The sequence below is a fragment of the Perca fluviatilis genome, chromosome 7 (genome assembly GCF_010015445.1).
Source record: "Perca fluviatilis chromosome 7, GENO_Pfluv_1.0, whole genome shotgun sequence".
Taxonomy (NCBI): domain Eukaryota; kingdom Metazoa; phylum Chordata; class Actinopteri; order Perciformes; family Percidae; genus Perca; species Perca fluviatilis.
Genome location: NC_053118.1, coordinates 19,726,766 through 19,752,780, shown reverse-complemented (window position 1 = coordinate 19,752,780; position 26,015 = coordinate 19,726,766). Strand labels below are relative to the sequence as shown.

The 26,015-nt window shown below is 40.4% G+C and overlaps 1 protein-coding gene across 2 annotated transcripts; it reads left to right on the top strand.

Moving 5' to 3' along the window:
• Positions 1-2,819: 2,819 nt before the first annotated feature.
• On the top strand, positions 2,820-25,827 carry chn2 (chimerin 2). Of its 2 annotated transcripts, none has more exons than XM_039806545.1 (13): positions 2,820-3,409; positions 10,667-10,705; positions 12,346-12,401; positions 14,145-14,176; positions 14,449-14,562; positions 14,715-14,985; positions 19,783-19,866; positions 21,490-21,574; positions 22,880-23,053; positions 23,206-23,283; positions 23,488-23,625; positions 23,722-23,827; positions 24,466-25,827. In XM_039806545.1, exons 1-13 carry the CDS (start codon positions 3,361-3,363, stop codon positions 24,635-24,637), a joined length of 1,398 nt encoding a protein of 465 aa, XP_039662479.1. In that variant the 5' UTR covers positions 2,820-3,360; the 3' UTR covers positions 24,638-25,827. The 2 variants fall into 2 exon arrangements, with proteins under 2 accessions (XP_039662479.1, XP_039662480.1); XM_039806546.1 differs by lacking the exon at positions 2,820-3,409 and adding an exon at positions 12,106-12,241 and having other exon boundaries at positions 10,687-10,705.
• Positions 25,828-26,015: the final 188 nt, after the last annotated feature.

Below are 26,015 nucleotides of genomic sequence, written 5' to 3'. Positions count from 1 at the left end.
AACACAGTAAAGGATGTTTTAAGCTGTTGTTGTGCATAACAGCTAGAATTTAAACAAATGGGATGCAAAGCTAACAATTAAGAAGCATAGACTAGTACAGTCTATGATGATGGTTCTGAGGGGGAGTATGTACGTCTAGAAATAGGGGTGGGACTAATATTAAAATGACCCATTTGATGCCTATCATATTATATTTTTAGCCTGCACTGTGTATCTTCACCAAATACAATGGTAAAATTAAGTAACGTTAATTATATAACAAAATGACTTACTTCCTCGTGTCCCACAATGCAAATGAAGTCAAATAGCCAGAGACGGTTTATAGCCGCCTAGCTCTGGTGCTAGTAACAGTTTACAAAACAAATAACATAGTAATAAATCATTTTATTAAAATTTTTTTAAATTTTTAAACATTTTAAATGGGGCAGTTGTACACACTTTGTTATTTCCTGTTGTTAAAGTGCTTCCTTTAAACTGACTACCAGAATAATGCACAGTCAGCACGTGAGCCGTCTGTACACTTTATATAATTAGGCATCATAAAAAACTGGGACACCACATGACTGGTTTGGGGTTGATTCTCATTGCCATCCCGAAACTAGAGAATAACAAATGTGAGTAAAGCCTCCAGGGCTGGCTGGGATAGGCTGAAACACCTGTCAACCAAGCAAAAAAAAAAACTAAAGTCAAATCTCCTGAATGGAAAATAAACATTAGCACACATTAGAGAATTCACAATTAAAGTCACATTGTGTGTGTATCATATATCTGCTCAGCACCAGACAGCAGACAAAGGTTAGTGGCCAGCTAAGTAAAACAATTAATTTTTCAGGAGCTGGTTGGGACCAAACCTGAGCAAAAAGACTACTCAATTATGGATTTTAAATCTTCAGGTGGCCAGAAACACAACTCCAGTGGAATAATAATATTGCTCCATGTTTGCTGGATGTGTAAGTTGGTAACTGTTTTGCTAAAGTGTTATCATCAGCACCTAACTCAAATAGTGATGTTAGTATAAATGTAGGGATTTTTAATGATGCAGTTATTCATGTTTGGCCACTAGGGGGCAGAATAACGCCAAAATAAACTGAGGGTGGTGTTGACAGATTATTTTCACTTACAGTACAATGCAGTGCACAGTGGACATGAAAAAGCTACTCACAGCTGGGAAGAAAATTGTGGACTGTGATGCAACCGCTAATGTGAAACAGGGTAGGTGCTGCAGCACACTTGTCTGCTGCTTACAAAGCTGTGTTAACTGATTTAATTTATTATTATTATAAAAGCTGCCCACCGCAATCACACAGTCATATCTGTTAGCTATTGAACATCTGCACTAAGCTCTAGCCACTGAAAAGAAATAAGCAGAGAAATCAGGCCAATTACAAAAGCTGGTCAGTCTGACATCATGTTGCCTGAGCTCATTACTATTCATTAGCTCGCCCAGTTGGGCTGGGTAAAGGATTCTCATTGGCTAACTGTTAGCCAATCAGATTCAAACAGTTTAGCTTGTTGAATATTAATGAGAACTGGCAGAAATCTAGCTGAGTCTTCCTGTAGGCTTTCTATACCACGCTAGAATGGCTTGAAACAAGGTAACCAAGGCATTTTTTCCACAAAAAAATGTTACAGAGTCCATGGTAGAACTTCAGACATTACCACAAAATAATGAAATACGTGTGGCAGGGCACCTTTAAGATCATCCCTAAAATGTTATGGAGTGCCATGGGGAAACAGTCTTGAGGCGCACCCAGTCATTAAATGGTTTGTTGATTTTCCTGTGAGAGGATTATAGTCCAAGATTTATGCTAAACTGATGCAAGTATCCATAGGAGAACTCACAATAGTAAAGAAATGGGAGCGAGAGCTGAGCCCTGAGGGGAACGCAATTAATTGGGAGACAGTTTGGGAACCCAAATCACCAGTATATCTACTTCAACATATGTCATAGGACATATTGGACTCCTCAGAAGAGATACAGTACGTCTCTAAAGTCATTCCCACTCCCTATTGCACGTTCTGTCAACCTGAACAAACTGGAACTTTCCTGCATATGGTCTGGGAGTGTGAACAGGTGCATGAGTTCTGGAATAAAACAACATCAGTAATATCTGATGTGATAGGATGTCAAATTCCTACTGACCTGATTGTTTTGTTACTTAATGACGACTCTAAATTACACCTGCTTGGGAGACAGAGGAAAATTTGTCTAGCCGGCTCAACCGCAACCAAGAAAATGATAGCTCAACGCTGGCTCCCCCCCGCACTCGCTTTGTATAAAACAGTGGTTGGCATATTTTCTAGACATAGTTATACAGCAAGAATTAACAAAGCCAGATCATCAATTATCAGCCTATGGCAAAGCGCAGCAGCACAAATATCAGACTCAATGACCTCAACCCCACAAGAATTAGAGGAGAGTGATTAGGCAAGGTGTGGTTTCTGTTTGTTTGTTTTGTTTTCGTTGAGACAGCAGAGGGTGGGAGAGGGTTTTTGTTCAATTTGTGATTATCTGTGCTGTGCACCATCTGCTATTACCTGTCACACGGTGTGGAATTAGTTTTGTATGTCTAAAGGTGCCAATAAAAAAAGTTGATCACAAAAAAAATGTATAGTTAATGTCACAGACACTAGGCTACATGCATCTTTTTCTGTCTGTGTGATCCCAGGGAAAAGTAGGGGATGCAGCCCCACCAGATGGCGCAAAACACTGACATTTATTCTGGCTCTTTCAACGTAACATGACATAACATGACATCTGATAAAAAATGAAAATATGCCAATGTGGCTCAGGCAGTTGTGCATTTGCATGAATATTATTTAACCGTGGGTTGAAAGACAAAGAAACGTGTGTTTTAGATTTTGAAAAGTCAGTTGTGTTTGGCTTATTTTGCCAGTCTAGCTTGCTTACATTTGACCACCCTGCTCCAAACTTTCACTTTAAGAAGGCGCGTCTACGCTGCAGTGTAGTGTGTTTATTACAATCCTTAAAGTGGCACATGGAAACCATAACCGATGTCTGCATGGCACAAATCTAGACCTACAGATTCTGCCTGCCCAGTGCGAGGAAATGCTTTGGTGAAACTGATCCACTGAGTGTAGGTGTTTCTGTAGCGTGTCTGACTATTTTTATCTGTGGCAGTGGATGCGGCAGACTCCTCACCGAGGCGCGCAGCGAGCCGAGGGGAAGGGTCGGCGGTTGGTGGTTTCTGGACGACACGAGACATGAAATAGTCACCGGTAGAGCCGTCAAAGGTGAAGCACATTGGGACGTAAGTGAAATGGAGACACCGCCGGGGACGAGCTGCTGTGAGCGCACCTTGGCCAAACGGGAATAACCGAGCCGTGAAACGGGCTGGGATGGCAGCATCCAGCAACTCAAGCCTCTCAGGTTCATCTGTGTCCTCCGGTAAGAGTTCACATAATAATATTAATAATAATTGTTATTATTATTATTATTATTATTATTATTATTATTATTATTATTATACATTCCTCTGTAGGGAGGTTGATTTTGCATGTCGGTGCCTTATTTGGCTTAAATTAAACTTTTATCATTATCTTGTATAATAAAGCCACCACATATACTCCAGGAAATTTGACATCCTCTCATTTCCCCATTTGCGTCTCACACGTGCTTGGTAAACATTAAGCAAACATATTATTAAAGTAGCTTTCAGTGACTGCTGTGATAAGCATCACCATCTGTTGTATTTGGGTTCAGTGTGAAAGGACACCTTCCATGTGCAAAGGGATTAAGATGCAGTCAATATGACGTTGGGTTTGGATGTTATCATTAGATTGCCAATCATCTCCATAATTCCCTTATTGACTTTCCGCTTGGCTGGCTGTAAGGATTATCTTTGGCCTGTGTAGTCTACCATTTTCCAAAACGCAGCACCAGGCTGGGACATTTTCTGACATTGTAAAAAACCCTAATATGCTGGTGTCCAGTGACATAATACAGTTCATACTGCCACAGTGTGCACAAAACTCCAATCAAACCCCATTTGCATATAATGTGGTATAGCTCAGCGAGTCACACCTTTTATATATTTGTTAAAAAAAATTCAATTTCAGGGTTGAATTTTCACAGAATGAGAACAGAAAGTGGGTTAGCAGCTGTTCAAACAAGCCCAGAATGAAATATCAGTTCCATTCTTGTCTCAGTGTATATCCCATTTTGTGTTGAAAAAGCACATTGCTCGTGTTTGCCAGGGTATAAAGTACAAACCCCACTATCACAGCACTGTTTGATGTGGAAGCCCTGCCAACAACCAGAGGCGTGTGTGAGAGAGACGGCGTGTCTGATGAGGGGAGGGAGAGGCTGTTTGTAATACCAGACTCAGCACTTTGGTTTATGTCATTGCTGTTTCCACCAATATTTAAAATTTTACAGTGAAGAGTCTAGAAAATGTTTAGTGTTACTTTGTTCCTTCTACATAAACAACGCAAATCTACGGTTTATTACAGGGTGAGGACATTGTATAGTATACTGTACATAATGTTTGTTTGACGTTCTAACTCTCTCTGCATCCCAACCACACAGCAGAGTCACATTTCCCTAGGTACTGCCCAATGGGAAGGACAGGCAGTTGTTTCCAAGCTGATATAGCCTGTGGCAACCACATGCTTTACAGAGCATTATCTCATGTGTGCGTTTCAGAAAGCGGTGGATTTACTGTTTGACCACTGCTGCTTTAAGAGGAAAGTCTTTTCTCTCTGTGGCATTGGAGGGTTGTCATTACTTTTGGGCTCTCAAAATAATTATCAGAGGTTACAAGCTGCGCTGCTGCCAGGGATGGAGTGGTTGTTACAAGGGTATTATTATTTTCATGCAGAGCTCTTTGGCAGTCAGACACAACATTTGAATAATCTTCACTATGAGGTATATGACTCGAAAATGAATCTCGGCTCAATTTCTGCTCTGTATTAGGTCGTCAGTTCTGCCTGCAAACAAAGAGCTCTTGGTGTAGTTATTTAGGCTGCTTCTGGTTATAAGTCTATCTAGTAATGTTGTTTGGAGGCAGAGTGTTGAAATAAAGTTCATTCAACTTGTGTTGCAAATGACATCTGATTTGTGATAGTGGCAATGGTAGTTATATTATAGGAGCAGACGTTGATTTATTTCTGTACTTCCTGCAAATGATTGAAATTTAGGTACAATGAAATGTACACAAACCACCTTGTATTGTATAGACTGCATTATGTACACAAAGTCTATAACTGCAGCGTGAATGCACAGGTGAATAAAAGTAGATGTACCCTATATTTTTGAGGCCAGTCATAATAAAATAACAGACAAACTGAAAGGATTGCAACACGATTGCATCAAATATGTTGCAATCTCTCCCTTTCCATGGAAAGATATTTTCTGGCAATTCGTCTGGATCAGTGAGATTCCTACACATTCTTGGCACGAGTGGGCATTGTAGCATGTACTGTACCAGCAGAACACCATTTGCCAGACAGCTCTAGGAAATAAAGCTTTAAAAAAAAAAATTGAGGGATAGAGCATGAAAGTATCCCTTCAGCTCCCAGGCCTTAAATGACAAAAATGGTCAGGGAGGCAGAATTACAGCCATGTATTACAGAGAGGCTGTCTGCTCAACACAATCCTGCACGTGTCTGGCAAACGCTGCAGTTTACCTTGAAATCTTTTCACCACATCTATTTCTTGTCCTTAGCAGTTTACATCATGTCGGACTGGATTTGTGTCATGCATGCTGACTGACTGAAATGATCTGCATGTTTTACAGTTTCAGCGAGGGAGAGGTTCGTCCCATAAGTATTTCAATTCTGGTTGAACATATCCCAGTAGTCAATTCTTTATTAATTACAACAACAGACTCGCTCAGTGGGACATGGCAGTGTCAGAATCAGATTATTCAATTGCACTTTTCCCTCATTTGAACTCAGCTACAATTCTTGTTAACAGAAAAAACATACAGTTTCCCTAATAGTGTCCAGCCCAGTAGCATACAAACACACTCCAGAGAAGCAGCCACATACCTGTCACATATTATCTGGTCAGCACTAAGGCAGTGTTGAAATGCTTGTTTTGGACCAGTGTAATACACAGATGGTCTCCCTGCTGCAGCTCTGCTGCATCCCACTGACACGTGCGTCTTTATGAGAGGGTCTGCATGTATCTTTATTTGAGTACTTCAGAATGTGTTTCTGTATGCCATTATGTGAATAATACTGGCTATACATTACCTTAGGGCTTTCAAATATAAACGTTTTCTATTTTCTTTTTCTCTTTTAATCAAGGGGTTAATCATGTTCTTTTTTTATCTCTTTTTGTATCAAGTTTGTCAAATCTCACCTTTTTGCTTCCCTAGCCAAGCTTAATCACATTGTATTGTATTGAGTATTGAAAATGGGAAAACAAGTAGATAGTAATACAGTTCCAGACATGAGTCAGTTTGGAGTCATCTAAATCATCAAGGTAGCCCAGTGTTTGAGCGAGCCACCTTTTCTGAGTGGCTTGTTCAGTTCTAGCAGAGCAGCGAAAAATACACATAACTAACACAGTAACAATGCTGGGGTGAACTATGAGGTTGTGGTGCAGTGCATGCCTGGCACACTCATAGCCTGACATGAAAAAAGATTGGAGATCCACCAAAACAAACAAAATACCACAAACTCATTCACCTTCAGAGACCCCAGCCCCAACAAAGATGAGCAGGTGCATGTAGACCATGGAAACATTTGACATAAAACTGAAATCAACACTTGTGGTAACATTTTCTCATAAGTAGTGTGTGTGTGTGTGTAAACATGTAAGGCTAACGAGGTAATAGTGAAAACAGACTGGTTTTAAGACATCTGTGTATGATTTTCGACCTCTGCTTTTTAGCTGCTGGGATAGATGTGTTGCCAGTGTGTTGCCAGTGTGTTGCCAGTGTGTTGCCAGTATCTTGCAATCAGACAGCATAGAAGATATGGTGCTGTAACAGCTGTGCAACCTGTATTTCATAAGTTTGCAGATGGACCTTGAAGTCACATCTAGTATTAATTAGTAAACAGCATAGGGAGGAGAGGATATATGTTTTATCACTGAAGTTCAGCATACATTTTCTTGTTTTTGATCCAACATACTGCCAGAAGATTTGTGTGAAGTGTAACAGAAAACATCTCAAATGAACATACAGTAATAAGATTTCTGTCTAAAAAACAACAAATTATAGCTCATCTATACTAGTGATTCCGTCTTTTTTCATGGTGCATCAATGTGCCAAGCACCTCAGGTTCTCAAAATCCTGAAGACCAGACCTATCCATCTTTACCTAGCTATAAGAAAGCAAACCCTTCTGATACAACAGACATTGAATATATTGTTACACTATACAACAACCAATCAATGTCTATATTTTGTGTGTGCAAGTGGAGCATGATCAGCTCTATTTTACCTCTGATATGTCAGTGCCTTGCCAGCCATTAAACATTACGTAGTTTTCTGCTGCTATTTGTTGGTTTTGTGGGTATTTTACAGTAGGTCTACAGCTGAATACGTAGCTTTTAAAGTCAATATAAAATTACTTGTTTCTTTCACCTTTAATAGTCTAGTCGGGAGTTGTATTCAGATTTGACATAATTCAGTTCATTTTCACTCACAAATTAGTGATATTGAACACAACTCTGTACAGGTCATAAAAGGCTTATATAGATACATGACATATTCTCTTTGTCACCAAAGTAAACACCCACCGGTAATTATTTTATTGAATGCTTCTGACTGGTGAGTAATGGAGGGCAACACAATTAATAGCTGTTTCTTTGGGGCTAAGAACCCTTTGGCTGCTCCAGAATTTTAAATTCTCCCTGATCATCCGACACTGCACAAACTCTGAGCTACTTAGAAATTCTTTTTGATGTTGTGTGTGTGTGTTACTGTGTGTGTTTGCATCAGAATCGACCCTTAAGAGCTTTCTTTTCCGAGACGCAGCTGCCGCTGAATTGCAGACTAAAATGCCATTCGTCATTAAAAAGAATCCGATTGAAAAGCGAGTATTTGGCAGCCAACCAGATGAAATCATATTCTTTAAACAAGCCGCAGTGAAATAAATCTTCCAGACTGCTAGTGCAATACACAGTGACTAAGCTTTAGCGTTAGGACAATACATTTTCCGAGTCAGCTTGGCCACACATCAGCAAAGTGAGCCTGAAGCCTATTTGAATTCTTGTATTTGAAGGCTGACATTCTGCAGAGGGCTTTAGCATCAATGCTTACTCTCAAAACATCCACTTCTCAATCGAGCTGCTGGCTCTCAATTTACATAATTATTCAGCATTTGATCATATGCACCTATCTTGTCTTTCCTGTGTAATTAATTCAGCTCTCTCTAAAGCAACAGCAATATCAAGATCAGAAGCAATGATGAGCTTTTGGTTTGTTTAATAATGTTGCAACCAGTGTTCCGGTTGAGCTCCTGCTGCAGTAAGCAGAGAAAACAAACAGCATGGAGGAAATACTCGGATTGCCTTCAGTTAAACCGATAAATATAGCACAAGGAATATACAGAGACTTTAAAAGAACTAGTGATACGGTTTTAACATTGATGCCATTTATGAGTAAGTTATACAGTTTTGCTGCCCGTACGTCAGTGGCCACATCCAACAAGTGCTCACTGGTTTTCACACCCTCTCAGGTGTGTTTTATTTTTTTTTTCCTCTGGCCTGAGGGGTGTGGCGCCGCCGCCGATCTGCTGATGAGTGCAAAGGAATGTTTCAAATGAGCAATGTGTGTCTTCTGGATCAACATGATTCATTATTCAAACAGTCCGTTGACTCCTTCAGCTTCGTTGCTGGGAATTTAATGAGAGATATTACACTAGACATCTGAGAGGCGGATGAATCATTTATTGTCAGCTATTTCGTGCATTTGGCATTTAGTGTCATCTCCCTATGTGATAGCTATAGACTACCATGTTTGATTCTGTATGATTGGGTCATCCCAGTCAGTCTCACTGTGACATGTAGGACATGCAGAAACATTTAGATATGTAATAACATGTTTCTGCCAATGGGTCAAAACCTGTTAAAGTGCTCATATTATGCTCATTTTTAGGTAAATAATTGTATTTAGAGGCTGTACCAGAATAGAATTATGGTTTAATTAAAAAAAAACACCATGTTGTACTGCACATTGCTGCAACTCCTCTTTTGATATGTATTTATATATATGTATATATATATATATGTATATATATATATATATATATATATAAATAAAACTATAAAGGAAAGGGAAAAAGCCAAAAAGCATAATATGAGCACTTTAAGAAATTGCTGTGAATAGCGTCAAATTATTACCAAATGATTGTTATTAGAAGAAGGATTATTTCTTTCTGTTGGGTGTACGTTTTAACTAATGAGTCAACAAAAATATTGCAATTTAATATAATTATAAATTTGTAAAACAATAATACAGACACAACATCAATATTTGAGTTTGAAGGTTCATACTTGACCTTTAAAAAACAGCAGCAAGACAAGTTCCAATTTATTTTTCCAAAGCTTTTGACCACATCTCTTGACTTTTCTCAACATGTTGAGTTGCTGTGGTGTAACATGTGGTTATCAAGTTTAGTCAACATCATTTTTATTTCATTAATTTAAATATGCTGCACCATTTATGTTACAAAAGCGCCAGGCATTTTATGACATTACTGGCAGTGTTTTTTGATGCGTTTAGTGACACGTTTTATGACATGGTCATTATTTTACCCAGGGGGTACTACAGTAACTTATCAGCTGATACAGGGCCTTTACTTCATCCCCTCTCTACCTCTTTTCAAGCTAATATAAAAGCGCCATCATATATTTCAGGAATGTGTTCACATAATCATAAATCCACTATCATGTTTCCCGGAGAAAAGTCTTCCTGTGGGTTGTGACGTTGTATTGTATTTACTTACATTACGTTTGATTGATGTGTTTGTACTCTTGTGTTTTCAGGACCCTGCTGGCGGGTAATTTAGATCAGGTGTGTGCTAGTCTCGCTTTGCCAGACCCTCCTCCAAAGCGCTGAAGGAGGGTCTGGCTACTCCACATAGCATTCAGGGATGGGAGGAAAACGTGCTCTGGTTTAATTGCATTTCTTTAAACCAATCAGAATCGTCATGGGCTGCTGCAAAATAGTCTTGCAACAGAAAACTCAGATTGGACAGATAGTCTAGCTAGCTGTCACAATTTACCCTGCAGAGATCTGAGGAGCAGTTAACCATAGTCCTCACAAATCCACCAAATTTAAAATTCCAACACAAAGAAAGCGGAAGGAAACGGAAATATGCATCCGGCGGAATTTCCTGTAGCACCGGAGCAATCCCGGAAGTGGAACGCGAAGGCTATAGACTAGGTGTGTGCTGACACGATGTTTAGCGAAACACGCAGACATCTGTATTGATTGTCCTTGAAGCAGAGGCACTGATTAGAAGTGTATTACACTGGTGCATCTCAAGAGGCAGCTGCACAGTGTGAAGCCATATGCATAATGATAACAGATAGATAAACAACAGTGACATAACCATGGTGAAGGGCTGCAGTCAGTCCACTGGGAAAGGGATAGAAATGGAGATTTTAATGAGAGAAAACAGGAAACAGTCTATTAACACTGCTGTGAGTTAATAACAGAAACCTGCTATACGTTTGTGTTTTACAGACCCTGAGGATTACCAACCGCCCATATGGAAGTCCTACCGTAAGTAATTCTTCTATTTTGTATGCTGGTTTGCAAAGCGTTTGACTGACTTGGCCTGACTTTGGCTTTTAGTGTTTTTATTTATTCAACATTTATTTGTGATCTATAAATAACAAAGAGAAATTTTTCTATACTCCAAAAGGCTACACACACACACACACACACACACACACACACACACACACACACACACACACACACAAAAGGCACACACAGTCCAACACACACGCCCACACAACCCATTCACATACGCACAAATGCAAAGCAGCAAATTCCTGATCTCTGAGTAAAATAGGTTACCAGCACCCGGGGAAAATACAATTTTCTACCTGCAAAGAGGCTCAGCTGAAATAGGGTCCTCAGAACACCCACTTCATTATACAATCTTTTTGCCATGTGGGAGGAAATGGGTTGACTCCTCAGAATATATGTGGTGTATTTGTTAAAGCAGAGCACAACTCATTTTAGCTGGAAACTGTGTCTGTCCTTAAAGTGATTACAGTTTAACCAATACAATTTAAAGCTTTTATATACATTTTCTGCCTGTAATTAAATGTCTCTTCCATATAATTGTCCCATAATGCTGCGTTTCTGAAGTCTCCTATATTCTCCTGACTCCTCTGGTCCTCAGCTGAGGTATTTTTAGAGCTCACTGTGTCACAGGAATGGATGATGTCCAGATCTTGCTGGTTGGCCTAAGTCAGTCTGACAAAACATGAAGATTCACAGTCAGGAGCCTTCCCCTGCCTGGAGAATCTGCTGCGATGAAGACTTCGCTCAACCTCACACAGTGAGGTGACACTGTTGTAGTCCTCATACACATCTCACAAGGTTATAGACTGCCAAACGTACATGTACTGTAGGAGCAAGTGCATTGAAAAATAAAACCCTAAAGACTGTTATTCTGTTATTAAACTCAAGCTCTAGACAGATTAAAAATTGGACATGAAGAAAGTAACCACAATCAGTTACTGATTCTTCTGTTGTCATAACATAATATTTGTTTCATCCGGACTGACATCCCGTTCTCAGAAACATCAGCAACGCTTCGGCTTCTCTCACTTCTTGATCACTAATTGTAATGTACTTATTCTGTAAGGCTGCTGCTGTGAGGTGTTTGTGGTGAATACTCTGACTTGCACAAATCCCTCAATTCCATTTTCACTTTGCTTCACTGATTTACTTTGAGTTCTCCTAATACTTTAAGTACATCTAAAACAGAGAGTCTTGGATTTGCAGCATGTATGTATTTAGGAGTGTAAGTATTTGGGTTTTGCAGTATTGTGCACTTGTAAGTCAACATAAGGGAAGTGCACAACAGGTCTTTATTCACACAAATGCATTGCAGATATATAAGCTAATGGCTCCTGTTGTTCCTTGTTACCCTTGCACTGCGTCAGAGCTGCAGTCAGAGCCTAAACTAAAGGCTGTTAAGTGGAGATCTTGCTTGATGTCCAGGAGGGTCCAGTGTCTGGAAGCTGTACTGCATCATTTAGTTTCCTGCATCTTTATGTGTGCATTGAGGTTGTTATTTTGGTAAGAAATCTATGAAATGTATGTAATTACAATTGACACGGAGCTATGCGCATAATTTAAAGGGGCAGAGGGCCTTAATTAACATCCATGTGTTTCTCTAACAGTGTACCAGCTACAGCAGGAAGCCCCAAGACCAAAGAGGATCACATGTCCTCAGGAGGTCAGTACATCTGTAAATCTGTATACAATAGGTTACTGTATAGGGCTGAAATGATTGGTTTTACATTGTTATTGACCATTTAGTTTGTAAAATATGCAAATTCTCAGAAACCAACAGATAGTCTATAGTCAACATAGGAAACCTGTAATACCTCACATTTGAGTTGTTTGTATTTCACTATCAATGACTCATTGATGAATTGAGTAATTTTTTTTTGCATTACGACTGTGTATTAAAATGAAATGTACAAACAACAGATATGAAAAGTCATAAAAATAATTTAAAAAAACGTTAATTTATATTTCATACTTCATACAGAAAGATGCGATACAATATGCTTAACAAAATATGAAAAATACACATTAAAAGACAGATGCAAGAAATATAAACATTAAAAACATAACGTTTCTTTTTCTTTCTTTTTTTTGGTCATATGACAATAAACTACTAACGTTCAAACTAAACTACTGCTGGCCCCAGTTTTTTTCCGCTTGCTTATGCATTTTGCAAACTCAGTTTTAACTCTCAGGTTTTAGCGTTGAAAACATTCACTGAGAAATGATTAAGTCTGGCAGCTGGAACCCAGACCAATCAGTAACCTATGGGGAGTGGCTCGCTGCTTCTTGAAACTCCCACTCCTCATGAATACAGTAACTGTTTAAACTCAGTGCTATACTAGAGTTAGAAAATCAAGCGTGATCCTCCAACTGCATGGCTTATTCTTTGCCTTAAATGTAGTTAGGAATGTATTTTGGTGAATAGTTTAGGAGTAATTTGACATTTTCTGAACCTGTTTAACCTAAAGGATTTAAAAGATAGATTTACAAGTCTGTCTTAAAAGAGGGAATTTTGTAGCCTACTAATAAGACTGCAACTTTGGATGATATCCACTTGATTTGTCCAACTCAGACAGCTGAAGCTTTGTAAAAGCAAATAAACGAGTGTGGATTTTATGTTTTCCATCACTTGGGAAATGAAAGGATCAAGGGGGAAGGATTACGGCAAACAAAAACCTGTTTCAATGTTCATATGGGCATCTGACAATCATTTTGAGAGCAACAAGTCTAGAAGCATCGGCAGCACTTTGAATGGACAGAATAGACTTTAGCTCTGTGAATAAAGCTGCCCTCACTGACAGAACTGCCAAGCTTCTATTGCACAGCCTACTAGAAATGATGCATGTCTCATCCTATTTTGACTCTTGCCATACTTTGAAGAGCAAAGTGAAAGTTGTGCGCTTGCTCTGTGAGATTAGTGGCTAACCGTTGATTTAAAGCTTTAACACATTACCAAATCCATTATGTATCATAACTCTTTGAGTTTTAAAAGAGATTCTACACTATTATTTGTAAAGGTGTATGGAAAGAGGGTCTGGATAACAAAAGTGTTAGATGACATGTACAAAATGAAAAATGTTTTAGTCATAGCCTTTGATTTGTAGTGCAGACACACTACACACACACCCTGGCGTGACACAGTAACACACTAAGTATTAATTCTTTGCAGCTGGCCATCTATCACCAGCTGTTTTCTTACGCTGCCTCTAATTCATCTCCACACTCTGTGATTTGGCTTTATGGTTTGGTAGCTGCGAATAGACGCAAGGGCACAGATGGAGATAATCTGTCCTGGGGTGTAGAGTCCTTTATCTTCCACACAGGCTGTAAGAACAATTCACAAAGCCATTTAATTGAGCTTTCATATCGTACTGCTCCAGCCAATATGTCTTCTTCTGCTTCACAGATGGAGAGCAGACCCAAATACTACGGCAGAGAGTGAGTGTGACTTGATTACTCTCATCGTTTTAATGCCTTTTTTTCCAAATATGACTATGCAGAGGATGGTGTTATTTAGCATTACTGCCTTGCATCAGATGTGGGGTTTAGGTGGGTAGATGTGTATTTAGTGTGTATGTGTGTATTTTTGCTTTGGTTACATCCTTACATCCAAAATGTAAATAAAAATGTGTATTGGATAAAATTAGATTGGAGGAAGAGTAATAGATACTGCATTTCATTTTTTTTCATTTTTCTTTTTTTTTTTACAGATTTCATGGCATGATCTCTCGAGAATATGCAGATGAGCTTCTGGTGGCAGCAGAGGGTTCTTACCTCATCAGGGAGAGCCAAAGACAGCCAGGGACACACACCTTGGCCTTAAGGTACCAACACCATCAGTATGCAGCACAGAACCCCCTGAAAGGTCGGCTCTATCAGCAGCCCAGCCCTCACTCAGTCTTCACCTTGTTCACTTTTATTCATCCACTCAGCTTGACACTCTTTACTCCCTCTGTCTTCATGTATGTCAATCCAGGTTTGGGCACCAGACCCTCAACTACAGATTGTTCTATGACGGGAAGCACTTTGTCGGTGAGAAGAGGTTTGAGTCAGTCCATGACCTAGTGACGGACGCCCTTATCACTCTCTACATAGAGACAAAGGCGGCGGAGTACATCGCCAAAATGACCACTAACCCCATCTACGAGCATCTTGGTTACACCTCATTGCTCAAGGACAAGATGGTGCACAGGCTGAACCGTGGACGCACAGAACCACGCAGGGTCACCTTTCAGGGAGATGATAGGGTGAGTTTTATGACTGATCTTATACGTGTACTGTACTTTTGTGTGCACTGTGGGTGGTGTAGAGCAAAGAGGCTGTTATAAAGTTCAAGCATCTTCCTTGTTGATGTGTCCATGAGCAAATGAGTAGATCAATAGTAAGCCAGTTAGCTTAGCTTAGCATACTGGAAATGGGGAAACAGCTAGCTTGTTTCTGTCCAAAGCAAACAAAATGCACAAACCAGCGCCTAGGGATTACTACCTAACATGTAATATCTCATTTGTTTAATCTGTAAAAAAAAACAAGGTGTAAAAACTATATTGGGGTTACGGCATGTTTCTTCTTGGCCCGGGGACTAACTTCCTTGAGTTTCATTGTGTACATTGTGAGGTTGCCAGGTAAGCTCCCTGAGATGTGAATCGATTTTCTTATCGCATTCTCGGCATGAAAGCGAAAAGGTGTATTTCCCAAAATGTCAAACTATTCCTTTTTAAATGTATTATCTGAGTTTTGGGGCTGTTGACTGGACAAAGCAAGCAGACCCAAGATGCAACCTTGGTCTTTGGTAAAACTGTGATGCGCCTTTTATACTATATAACATTTTTAATTATCAATCAACAAAACAAAAATAATCAATACATTTATAGAAATAATAGTTATCTGCAGCTATATATCTCTTTCATCATTGGCAAGAGAACTCTGATTAAAGAGAGCTTACTCATTATTTCATTCTAACACAAAATATAGTTATTCCAAAGTGCACCATATACACTATAAAAGAAATATTGGATTGAAACAAAACTTGATTTGTTATTCAATATTTCTAGAATGTTAAAGAACCAGCCTTGAAAACAGTTTTCAGTTTATCAAAAGACTTCAGTTACCTACAATCCCAACACAATACATCTCATGTAGGAAAAAAAACTCTCAGTACATGTAAATTATCTGGTACATTTCTCTCGGTCCTGTGTATAGCAACACAATTTTAATCTACTTCCATGCTGCTGAACATTACAGTACATTTACAGTAGGATGAGAGTACTACTACTGAGAGGACACTTTGTCCTGTGAGTGAGTCGTACATTATCCCTGTAGCCCCTGGGTGTGTTCAATGCTGCCATGCTTGGTTGCATCCTCTGAAAGGTAATGATGACCAAAGGGACTTTGCTCTGCCTGCCAAGCATATCAGACACACTGATCTTGGGTGAGACAAATTGCACATTGTATTCAATGGCACTCGAGAGCTGTTGTCGGATTAAAGTCTGTGAATGATTTATCATTGAGGAACGAGGAATGTCTGTTTTCTTACTGGAGAAGAGTCCCAACTATCCTTCCACTAGGTGGCAATCTTAACTCATTTCCTCCTCTCTTTAAGGCCTGATGATGGCAATAAGATTCACACCCAGCTCTTTTTATTAACAGATACTAATATTTTCTTCTTCTGAGATTTGACAAGCTGTATCCTTAATGTGTCTCTCAGCTTGAAAACCAGATTTATTGCTTTGGGGGATTCTTTGTTTCTAAAATGTCAGCCTACACTTTGTCAGTCAGTGACAGACACATGACAGCCCTGTCAGCAGGAGCATCACTTGCAGCGTTATTATCATCCGCCTTCAGTTTGGTCTCTGTAACGTGACACGAGCCATTAATGCCACGTTTTTGACCTAATGGCCATCGGTCAGTCAGCAGTGCATTGATTAATAGTGAACTTCAAACTGTACATGCCACTACCAACCTCTAGGAAGCCCTTTAGTGCAGAGGACTGCCCTCACAAGTGCTCTGAAACATACAGACTAACTTCTGTTTGCTTAACACACAGTGCTTTACTGAACAGTGTCCAGCACTGTTGCTCTCTGTTTGACTTGCAGTTTATAATGTTTGAAATTTTGTGGACTGCAGCCTCTAGTTAACCTCCACTTGGCAAGTAAATCTGGAGCACGTCTCTGTCTAAATTTCACATTGTCAGTTATCTCGGCGCTTCTGTAAAACTAACTTCACATTCCTCCTTCCAAGTTTTCTACATGAGGATCTGAGTCAGTGACAGCTATGATGATGGCAGGATTTGTCAGACAGCGTTTGAAAACCACCTGCCAGTCAAGGTAGAAAAAAACCGTTTCTGTCTGCTTGAATATTGCGTGTCCAAGAAGCAGAGACCCTGACAACTCGAGTCTGTGGTTGCTTTTTGAACTTCATGTTTACCAATGACACAGCCACGCCCTGAGGCATTACAGCCACAGTAGCTTCACTGTATAGTCAACATTGATGTGTATTTACTCGGTGTCAGGTTGATACCACCATATTGCTGTGACTGCAAATTCTTGTGTAATTAAAATACTCCCAGAAGGTGGTGGTGGTGGTGGTGGTGGGGGGGGGGGAGTACTTGACTCGACCTGTTGATCAACCTCCTGCATTTACTTCTCTTTGCATGTGCCGGAATTTCCTCAGTGGCCAGAACCTCTGACACATTCCTCCTGATGCTCACCACGCTGGTTTAATCTCAGTGGGGCTCTCTTGACATGCTGGTCTGCTCGCCAAAGAAATTGTCATGTTGTTTGTTAAGATAATTACCTGTTCTCTCCCGAGAGTTGCAGGCTATAAAAATGCAAAAAATAACAGCCATTTACGTGTCATTTCCAGGCTTTTAGAAGTGGTTATTTCTTTTCAGCTGCACACACAGAAAAATAGATAATTTTCAGTGTTTCCTTTGACGACAAAAGTGGCAATTTCTTCCATTTTTGAATAATGGCAGATATCTTTGACTGCACTTGCACAGTGTGTCTATTTTTCTTTTCTTTTTTCCAGAGATGTTGGTGAGGGCTGTTTTGTTTGGGATGTGGGTAGTTATATCCTGTTGTCTTACTGTGTCAGTGCCCACTGTTCCCTTTTCCCATGATTCCAAGTACTCAGTCACAACAGAGTCCGCTCAGCTGTGCTGTCATAAAAGCCTTGCAGGAATAAAAGAACCAAGCCACTGAAAAGAAAGCAGAGCTTGTTGTGCGACCACCTTTTGTGTCCTTTCTTCCGAGCTCTTCTTTAAGAGACAAGAAGCCATCTGCCTGCAGACAAAGAGCCCTCGTCGTCCCTCCCTCCCTTCATCCTCGCAAGGCTAAAATATCTCCCAGTGGTCTATTCCTCATCTGTCCCCTCAGACTTAGCTGTAGAGACGAATTGTATGGTATGGTATGTGTAGGTCTTTTAAAGGAATGTCAGCCACAATGACAAATATCTTCACCTGTTCTGTCACTCTCATAGCAATCAGTCAGTTAACTGTTGCCCCCAGATGCCAGAGACAAAAAGAAATAGTTGCTACACAATAGGCCCACAGCTATTTTTTTACTTTGCTACTGTCTGTAAGCTGCCAATCCTTTCATTTTATCTCAGCTTTGCAGTTGCCCTTTGGGTCTTTTTGCTCTCCGCTTCACTATTCTGCTTTGGCTTCAGCTCTTTATGATCACAAATCCAATGCTTACTGGCTGTATGACCTCTCCTCCCTGTTTAAGAAATCAGTTCAACCTCATCGTTTTCTTGGTGTCTTTTCAAGGTTCAGACTTTGCTGTTCTGTAAAATAGCTCGTTGGCATAAAATCTTGCAGATGCTTGTCATTTGACATGTAGTTTGCACTGATCAGTGTTGTATACCAAGGTTCAGAGCTTCTTGATTAATTAGAAAAGCCGAGAAAGCCTTCTGGTGCTGTTAACTGGTTGTTTACAAGCAGAGCTAATAGGGACAAATTCAGCATGAACATAGCAACAGCCCCCCACTGCCAAAATACGATATGGCTCCAGACCTGCAAATGAGCCTGCTGTGAGATTTTACTTGGATTTGGGCACTACGGGATTATTCCCTGTGTAAGGATTATGGCAGTAATCCCTTCCAATCCCAGTTGATGGTCTGGCTCTGCTGGTCCTCTGAGACAAATGATTGTGATTGGCGTGAGTAGTCTGCAGTCACAGTGTCTGGAAGATCCAGTCTGGACGACAGTGTGGGGAATTCCACCAGCCGACTGACATAGCTGGAGGTCAAGATCTGTTTGAATTATGAGGAAACAGCCTCGGCTCTGTCAGGCCGGAGAATCTTTGGTCAGTCTTTGAGCAGTCGACTGACCTGTTTAGAGACCCAGTGCTGACTGAGAGCTGCTGGCAGTTGAGTATTATCTCCAGTAAAGTGAAGTGGAGTGTGTCCGGAAGGCAGCGTGCTAATGGGAGTGTGCTCTGTGCTATAAAGAGGGCGTCTGCACTATTGATCCTGCTTTACAGAGCTGTTGAGCTGTGTGAAGTGGTCCTGACAGCACCCGACCGCCCTCACTCTCAATCTCCTGGCCCCTCCCTATCAGGGACCCTGTTCTCTCTCTCTCTTTTCTTTCTGGGCGTGTGAAAGAGGACCATTGTGTGAGGCACACTCCTGCCTTCAGGCCGCCCACTACCAATCCGGTTTCCCCTGCTCTTCTTGCTCGACGTCTGCTGGATTCAGACGAGATGCAGAGTCAACCCCGTGCTGGCTGTCATCCGTCACCCTCCTGGGTCAGAGGGGAGTGGAGTGTAGCTGCCACCTCTGCGCTGGGCTGTTGTCGGCAACGTCTGCTGCACAGCACCCACGTCTCGCCTCCACATCTTTCCCCAGATGAGATGGAGAGTCTGTGGGAACCAGACCAGGCGAGCATGGAGTCTGAAGAAAACAGAGGAGGGGAGTTGATTACCCACAAGACTAAAAGACAAGAGAGGAAGCACCAGGAGCTGCTTGCTTTGGCTCTGGGAGTCAAACTGGGGAGCAAGGGAACACTTCTGTGGAAGCCTTTTAAACTGTTGGCCTCCTGTCCACAGATCTCCTCACCTCTGGTGCGACGGAGTGCCTTGAAAGACACACCAGAGAAGCAGTGCTCCTATGAGAAGATACACAACTTCAAGGTGAGCAGGTTTTTGTTAAGAAAAATGTTATGTCTGCTGACAATGTATTCATTATTTAGGGGAATATATATATATATATATATATATATATATATATACAGTACAGGCCAAAAGTTTGGACAGACCTTCTCACTCTGCGTTTTTTTATTTATTTTCATGACTATTTACATTGTAGATTCTCACTAAAGGCATCAAAACTATGAATGAACACATATGGAATTATGTACTTAACAAAAAAGTGTGAAATAACTGAAAACATGTCTTATATTTTAGATTCTTCAAAGTAGCCACCCTTTGCTTTTTTTATTATTAAGGGAAAAAATTCCACTAATTAACCCTGACAAAGCACACCTGTGAAGTGAAAACCATTTCAGGTGACTACCTCATGAAGCTCATTGAGAGAACACCAAGGGTTTGCAGTGCTATCAAAAAAAGCAAAGGGTGACTACTTAAGACATGTTTTCAGTTATTTCACACTTTTTTGTTAAGTACATAATTCCATATGTGTTCATTCATAGTTTTGATGCCTTCAGTGAGAATCTACAATGTAAATAGTCATGAAAATAAAGGAAATGCATTGAATGAGAAGGTGTGTCCAAACTTTTGGCCTGTACTGTATATATATATATATATATATAATACACTTTCCCCTAGATAATGAATACATTGTCAGCTTTTTTCTATTAGCTCTCACAGATGTTTGCAGTGATTAAGTAATCCCTAGCAGAGATGCATTTGCAGATGTGTTTTTGCCTGCCTCAATGTCTGCTTGTCCCATCATAGGCCATAGTTAGTGCATGTTGCTGTTTTGATGGGAACACATGCAGCTGACACCTATATGCACTGAGGGGAACTAATGGATACACTGTACCACAAGCCATTAGCAGAGCACATTGATTAGCATTGATTTTAAAGCTCATAGATCCCTTTTTGTTTTAGGCTGCTGATTTTGTAAAACCAGTTGTAGCGATGAAAAGTATTGTAGAGTCCTGTCCTTTCAGTCAGAGAGTGTAAGTGCACAGTACATTGTGGAAAGCAGAATAGAGTTAAGGTTCTTTAAATATACAAAGGAGAATTTAGGGATACTTTGCCTCTGGGCACATCAGCATTCTTGCATTTGTATCTTGGGTTTCAGTTAACAGGCAGGTTATGATGACCCCCAGCTTTATTGTATACTCCCCTTTGAAAAAGAACAAAAAGCGTCCACTCACCACCTGCCCACTTCACTCATCAGTCTACTACTATCTATTTGTGTGTGCACGTGCACGCAGGTGTGGCTCCATTTGCCATCTTATCTGTGTTTTTAGGGTGCACTGTGGGTGTACATCTGTTATTTTGACTTGCAGGCTTGCGTCTGTGCCTGCCTGCATATATCCGATTGCCCAGGAGCAGATGCCAGACACATAGTAAATCCTTTAATCTGCCTTGTATATACAAATGCTCTCATTTGGCGAGGGGTCCCGTCCACTGTAGCTTGGGATCACAAAGTACTCTCTGTCCAGTACATCAAATGGGAATTTCTATAGTTTGGACTGGGCATAGCAATGACTTGCAATGTGTGTGGGGTGTGCTTGTGTGTGTGTGTGTGTGTGTGTGTATATAACCCTGCGTCTTTAACCCCAGGTACACACCTTTAGAGGGCCGCACTGGTGCGAGTATTGTGCCAACTTCATGTGGGGCCTCATCGCCCAGGGTGTCCGCTGCTCAGGTAACTATACACTCCAACATCAAAGTTGCATGTCACATATTACACAAAGAATGCCAAATAAGTGTTGGATCACACAAGTAGTGTATGAGCTGTGGCTAACTCTGTCCTGTCACAGATGTTTCATTTACAACGTTTTTTCCCCTTTTAATTAGTGCTTCGATTATGGCCATTTTTATGGTTATTTTCCTTTTGTCTGTGACTAACAAGTTAAGATCCTCCTGTCAGTGATTCATAAAAGTACATTCTTCACACACAAACCCGTTTATATAATCACAGCTATAACTGCTATCACCCCGTTTGAACCCTCTTCCCCTCAAGAATGTTTAATCACAGTCACACCAACTGAAAGGCAACTAGGTGCTTTTACACAATATTTTCTAATTCCCTTATAACTGGTTACTGTGCAAATAAATGCGATGTGATGCAGTACGCTGACAGCATTTATATCCACATGTAAGTTACTCTGTCAACAGAAATCACTACAAATACAATATGTAAATGATGATAAAAATGCAAGTCAAACACAGGGCAAACATACTGTGGTTGTTCACCAAATATAGCAGCAGATCTAAGTCATTGATTGGGTATGAGAGTTCAGTGGAGTTTTCATGGCCTCCATGGTCACAAGATACGTTCACTGCACAGACACAGTCATGAAACTGATGTGCACATCAGTGGACTTTGTGGCTTTCTCCCTAAATAGAGTGTTTGTTGTTGAGCCATTAGCCAGGCTGATATGCCAGAGGCAAACACTGGTATCATCAGACACCTCATGTGCAATGTGAAATAGGAGAGACTTACTTGTCCTCTCTTACTCCCTGCCTAGCGTCTATTTTTTTTTCTTATCTTTTGCTCCACTCTCTCTGCGAGCACTGACAGAGCGAGGGCCCCAATCAGCAGACCTGCGTTAACGTCGCTCAGGCAGTAAAAAACACCTTTGAGATGAACGATTTCAGTTGGACGCCCCCGTCTACAAGTATGGCTCCTTTTAAAACCTTTTCATTCCAAGCTGTGCCACCACAGAAGCAGGCGTACTTCTCACATACACTCTGCTCTTGCCAGCTGTCCAGCACACTCCATGTGACTTAAACTACAACAAGAGCCCCCGCCCATGCTGTCATGTTTGCTGTTATCTACCTTTGGCGCAGTGCATTGAGACAGCTTAGCTGCGGCTGTGCTGCCTGACAGTGCAGTTTATCACTGACTCTGGGAAACCTTTTCAAACTGCTGTCTTAAGCCCTTGTGATGGTTATGTTATCATCAGTCTGAGACTAATCTCTGTTCATCTCCCTTTTGCTCTTCTAGATTGTGGACTGAATGTACACAAACAGTGCTCCAAACTGGTTCCCAGCGACTGCCAGCCGGACCTGCGCAGGATAAAGAAAGTGTTCAGCTGTGACCTCACCACGCTCGTCAAAGCTCACAACACGACACGACCCATGGTGGTGGACATGTGTATTCGAGAAATAGAGCTGAGAGGTAGAATGCAGTTAATAGTCTTCACATTAAAACTATAACTAATCATAATTTTAGAGAAAGAAAAGCAGATCATGAAGTTTGATTAGTAAATGAACTTAAACATGCAAGTATTCTGCAATTTCTTTGCAATGATGATGAGTTTTCTGTTGCAGGTATGAAATCGGAAGGTCTCTACCGAGTGTCAGGCTTCTCAGAGCACATAGAGGACGTGAGGCTTGCCTTTGACCGAGGTTTGTTGACATCAGATTTATTTGCCCCAGGGTTCCGGTCTCTGAGGTTTTAGTTCACGAGTTCATACTTTTAAATGAGAACCTTGTTTCAGCTGCAGTACAGCACGAAATAGCACTGTCCGTTATTTTGTGACGTACGCAGGAACATTCAGCCTTTATTTCTAATTATATCCAAATGTAAAATGACATTGTTTTCCTTGACAGATGGTGAAAAGGCTGACATCAGTGCCAGTGCCTATGCAGACATCAACATCATTGCTGGTGCTTTGAAGCTCTACTTAAGAGACCTTCCCATTCCAGTCATTACGTTTGACTTGTACTCCAAATTTATTCAAGCTGCAAGTAAGGGCTCCTCCACTCTGGCCTATTCCATGCCATTCCTATGTTACTGGTACCCCGCAGTGCTCTGATACTAATTGTGTTACTAATGTAATGCAGAAATACCAAATGCTGAATCCAGACTGGAGGCCATCCACGAGAGTGTGCTGCAGCTCCCCCCAGCCCACTACGAGACCCTACGTTACCTGATGGCTCACCTCAAGAGGTCAGTTCAGACACACAAGTCATCAATACAAGGACATGCAATGTTTTTAGTTATTATATGTAAAGAACTACATTAAAATCCGTTGTAAAGACCAACACCAACAATCAATTATTCCTACTAACAAGTATTGCATGTATGGCCAAAGCCTTATACATCTTCTCTTCTAGCATAATCCTCTGTGCCATAGACCTACATTGACATTGTCCAAAAAGTGAGGCTATATTCCTTCATTACAATGAACATGGGCACTGTACTTTATTTTGAGTTGATCCCACATACATCATACTACTGCCAGAAATACTCACTAGAGCACCACCTGTTTATTGGTTCTTAAAATAGAAATGTTTTATTATGAAAATAGTCTCCTGAAAGTTCACAGTTGCTCCTGTTTGAGTATCATTTGCTAAAAAAATAGTGTCTAGCTGTTTTAAGATATAATTAAGCCTATTCATCCACAGAAAGAGTTCAGAAGTCTAAAAGTATTGAGAGACGGACTAACACATTATTGGTTTTGGTCTTTTCATGGGATTTGTTGGAAAATAAGGGAATTATAGAATAATGTCAGATCCAAATATTTAGCTGCTTTTGTATTTTGCCTGATTCTACTCTCCAGACAGCTATCTTGTTTTGTTTTACAGGGTGACACAGTTCGAAAAGGACAATTTAATGAACTCTGAGAACCTGGGGATTGTCTATGGTCCAACGCTTATGCAGCCACCGGAGCAGAATGCCTTGACAACCCTGAATGACATGAGGCAGCAGAAACTAGTGATACAGCTTATGATAGAGCATGAAGATGTCTTGTTCTAAGGACTGAGGCATACAGGCCTTATAACAGAAACGAAGGACACTTATTTATTCTGTCAAAGAGGAAATTCAAGCCACCTTGATTCTAATGACGTTTCAGATTAGTTTGTGATCAAATTGAACTTGAAACACTTCTTTCTCGCATGACTGTTTTAGTTGAAGTTGGTTTAGTGTTGACATTGTCTTGTTACTGTACATTTGGTTTTTTTATACCCAGCCAAGACCATCATTTTTCTATTAGGAAAGGATCCAGTATTTTTGACTACCTACAGTGCTGTTCCCTCCTCTGTTTAATTTGAAGACTGTCACTACCTGGTGTAGACTCAGTCATGATGACAGCGCTGTGTGAAATCTGCCCCAGGCAGACCGTCAATCAGTGCCGTCGCTGTGTAAACCATGCCTCACAGCAGCAGCATAGGTAATGTTCCCACCTTACATATGTGTGCATATTGGTATTTTTAGTGGGAACGCTAGTTGAAATGTAATTGTAGATGAAATTAGATCATGTAATGGTAAATATTTTAACTGTGGGTTCTAAAAAATGAGACAATTGGGTGCTCATGAAGCACTTTTTGCAACAAGTGTAAAGATTTATTTTGTAAAGATGTTTATTTTTGTCTTTTACGCTGCATCATGTTCTTTTGTCACAATAATATATACTGTTGAGAATGTTTGTTGAATTGATGTCTAAATACAAAACTGATCACAACGTAGAAAAAAAGTATCAGAGGAGAGACAGTTTGGTGATTTACCATTTTCAATGTACTCAGTGTTATGGTGAGGAATACACAGGTGGAACAAATACTGGTCATTTTAATTCACATGTCCTATTGCAAAACTCTTCTGCACACATGTTGGTTGCCAGTTTTGTAGTATTTCCATTTACATGCTGTAATTTTGGATATTTTCAAGTGAACAAATATAATCTGGGCCCACTTTTTTTCTTTTCTTTTTGAATGCCAGTAACATTGCTCGGTGCAGAAGTAGTTGCCATTCACTTCACGGTGCCATAGAAGTCAGTAGTCATATTACAGCTGCACCAAGCATGTTTCTTTCACAATTGGTTTGATGTGATTAAGTAAATCCTTTCTACGAATCCATTTTATCAAAATGTATTTTTGTGACGGTTGCAATTAAAAAATGTAATTTATCAAATGTCGACTTATTAAAGGAAAGACTACTTCAGTTGAAAATAGTGTGCCCTGTTGTACTTTCTGCCAATGTTTGTCTCCATTTAACATAATCCTACCGCAATGTGGGTGTGATTACTGTAGAAGAGGTTCAGTGAGAAGAAAGGCCCAGCCCTATGCTAGTGATGAAAGCTTGTTTCCTGAAGCACAGTGAATCACAGATATGTGGTTAACAACCTTTTTATAAATCG

What these genes read in the sequence shown, in the direction of transcription:
- chn2 (XM_039806545.1), top strand. Translation starts at nt 3,361, where the DNA reads ATGGCAGCATCCAGCAACTCAAGCCTCTCAGGTTCATCTGTGTCCTCC. An exon ending in GGATCACATGTCCTCAGGAG is followed by an intron (nt 12,402 to 14,144) that starts GTCAGTACATCT and finishes TCTGCTTCACAG; the next exon opens with ATGGAGAGCAGACCCAAATA. An exon ending in ACACACACCTTGGCCTTAAG is followed by an intron (nt 14,563 to 14,714) that starts GTACCAACACCA and finishes ATGTCAATCCAG; the next exon opens with GTTTGGGCACCAGACCCTCA.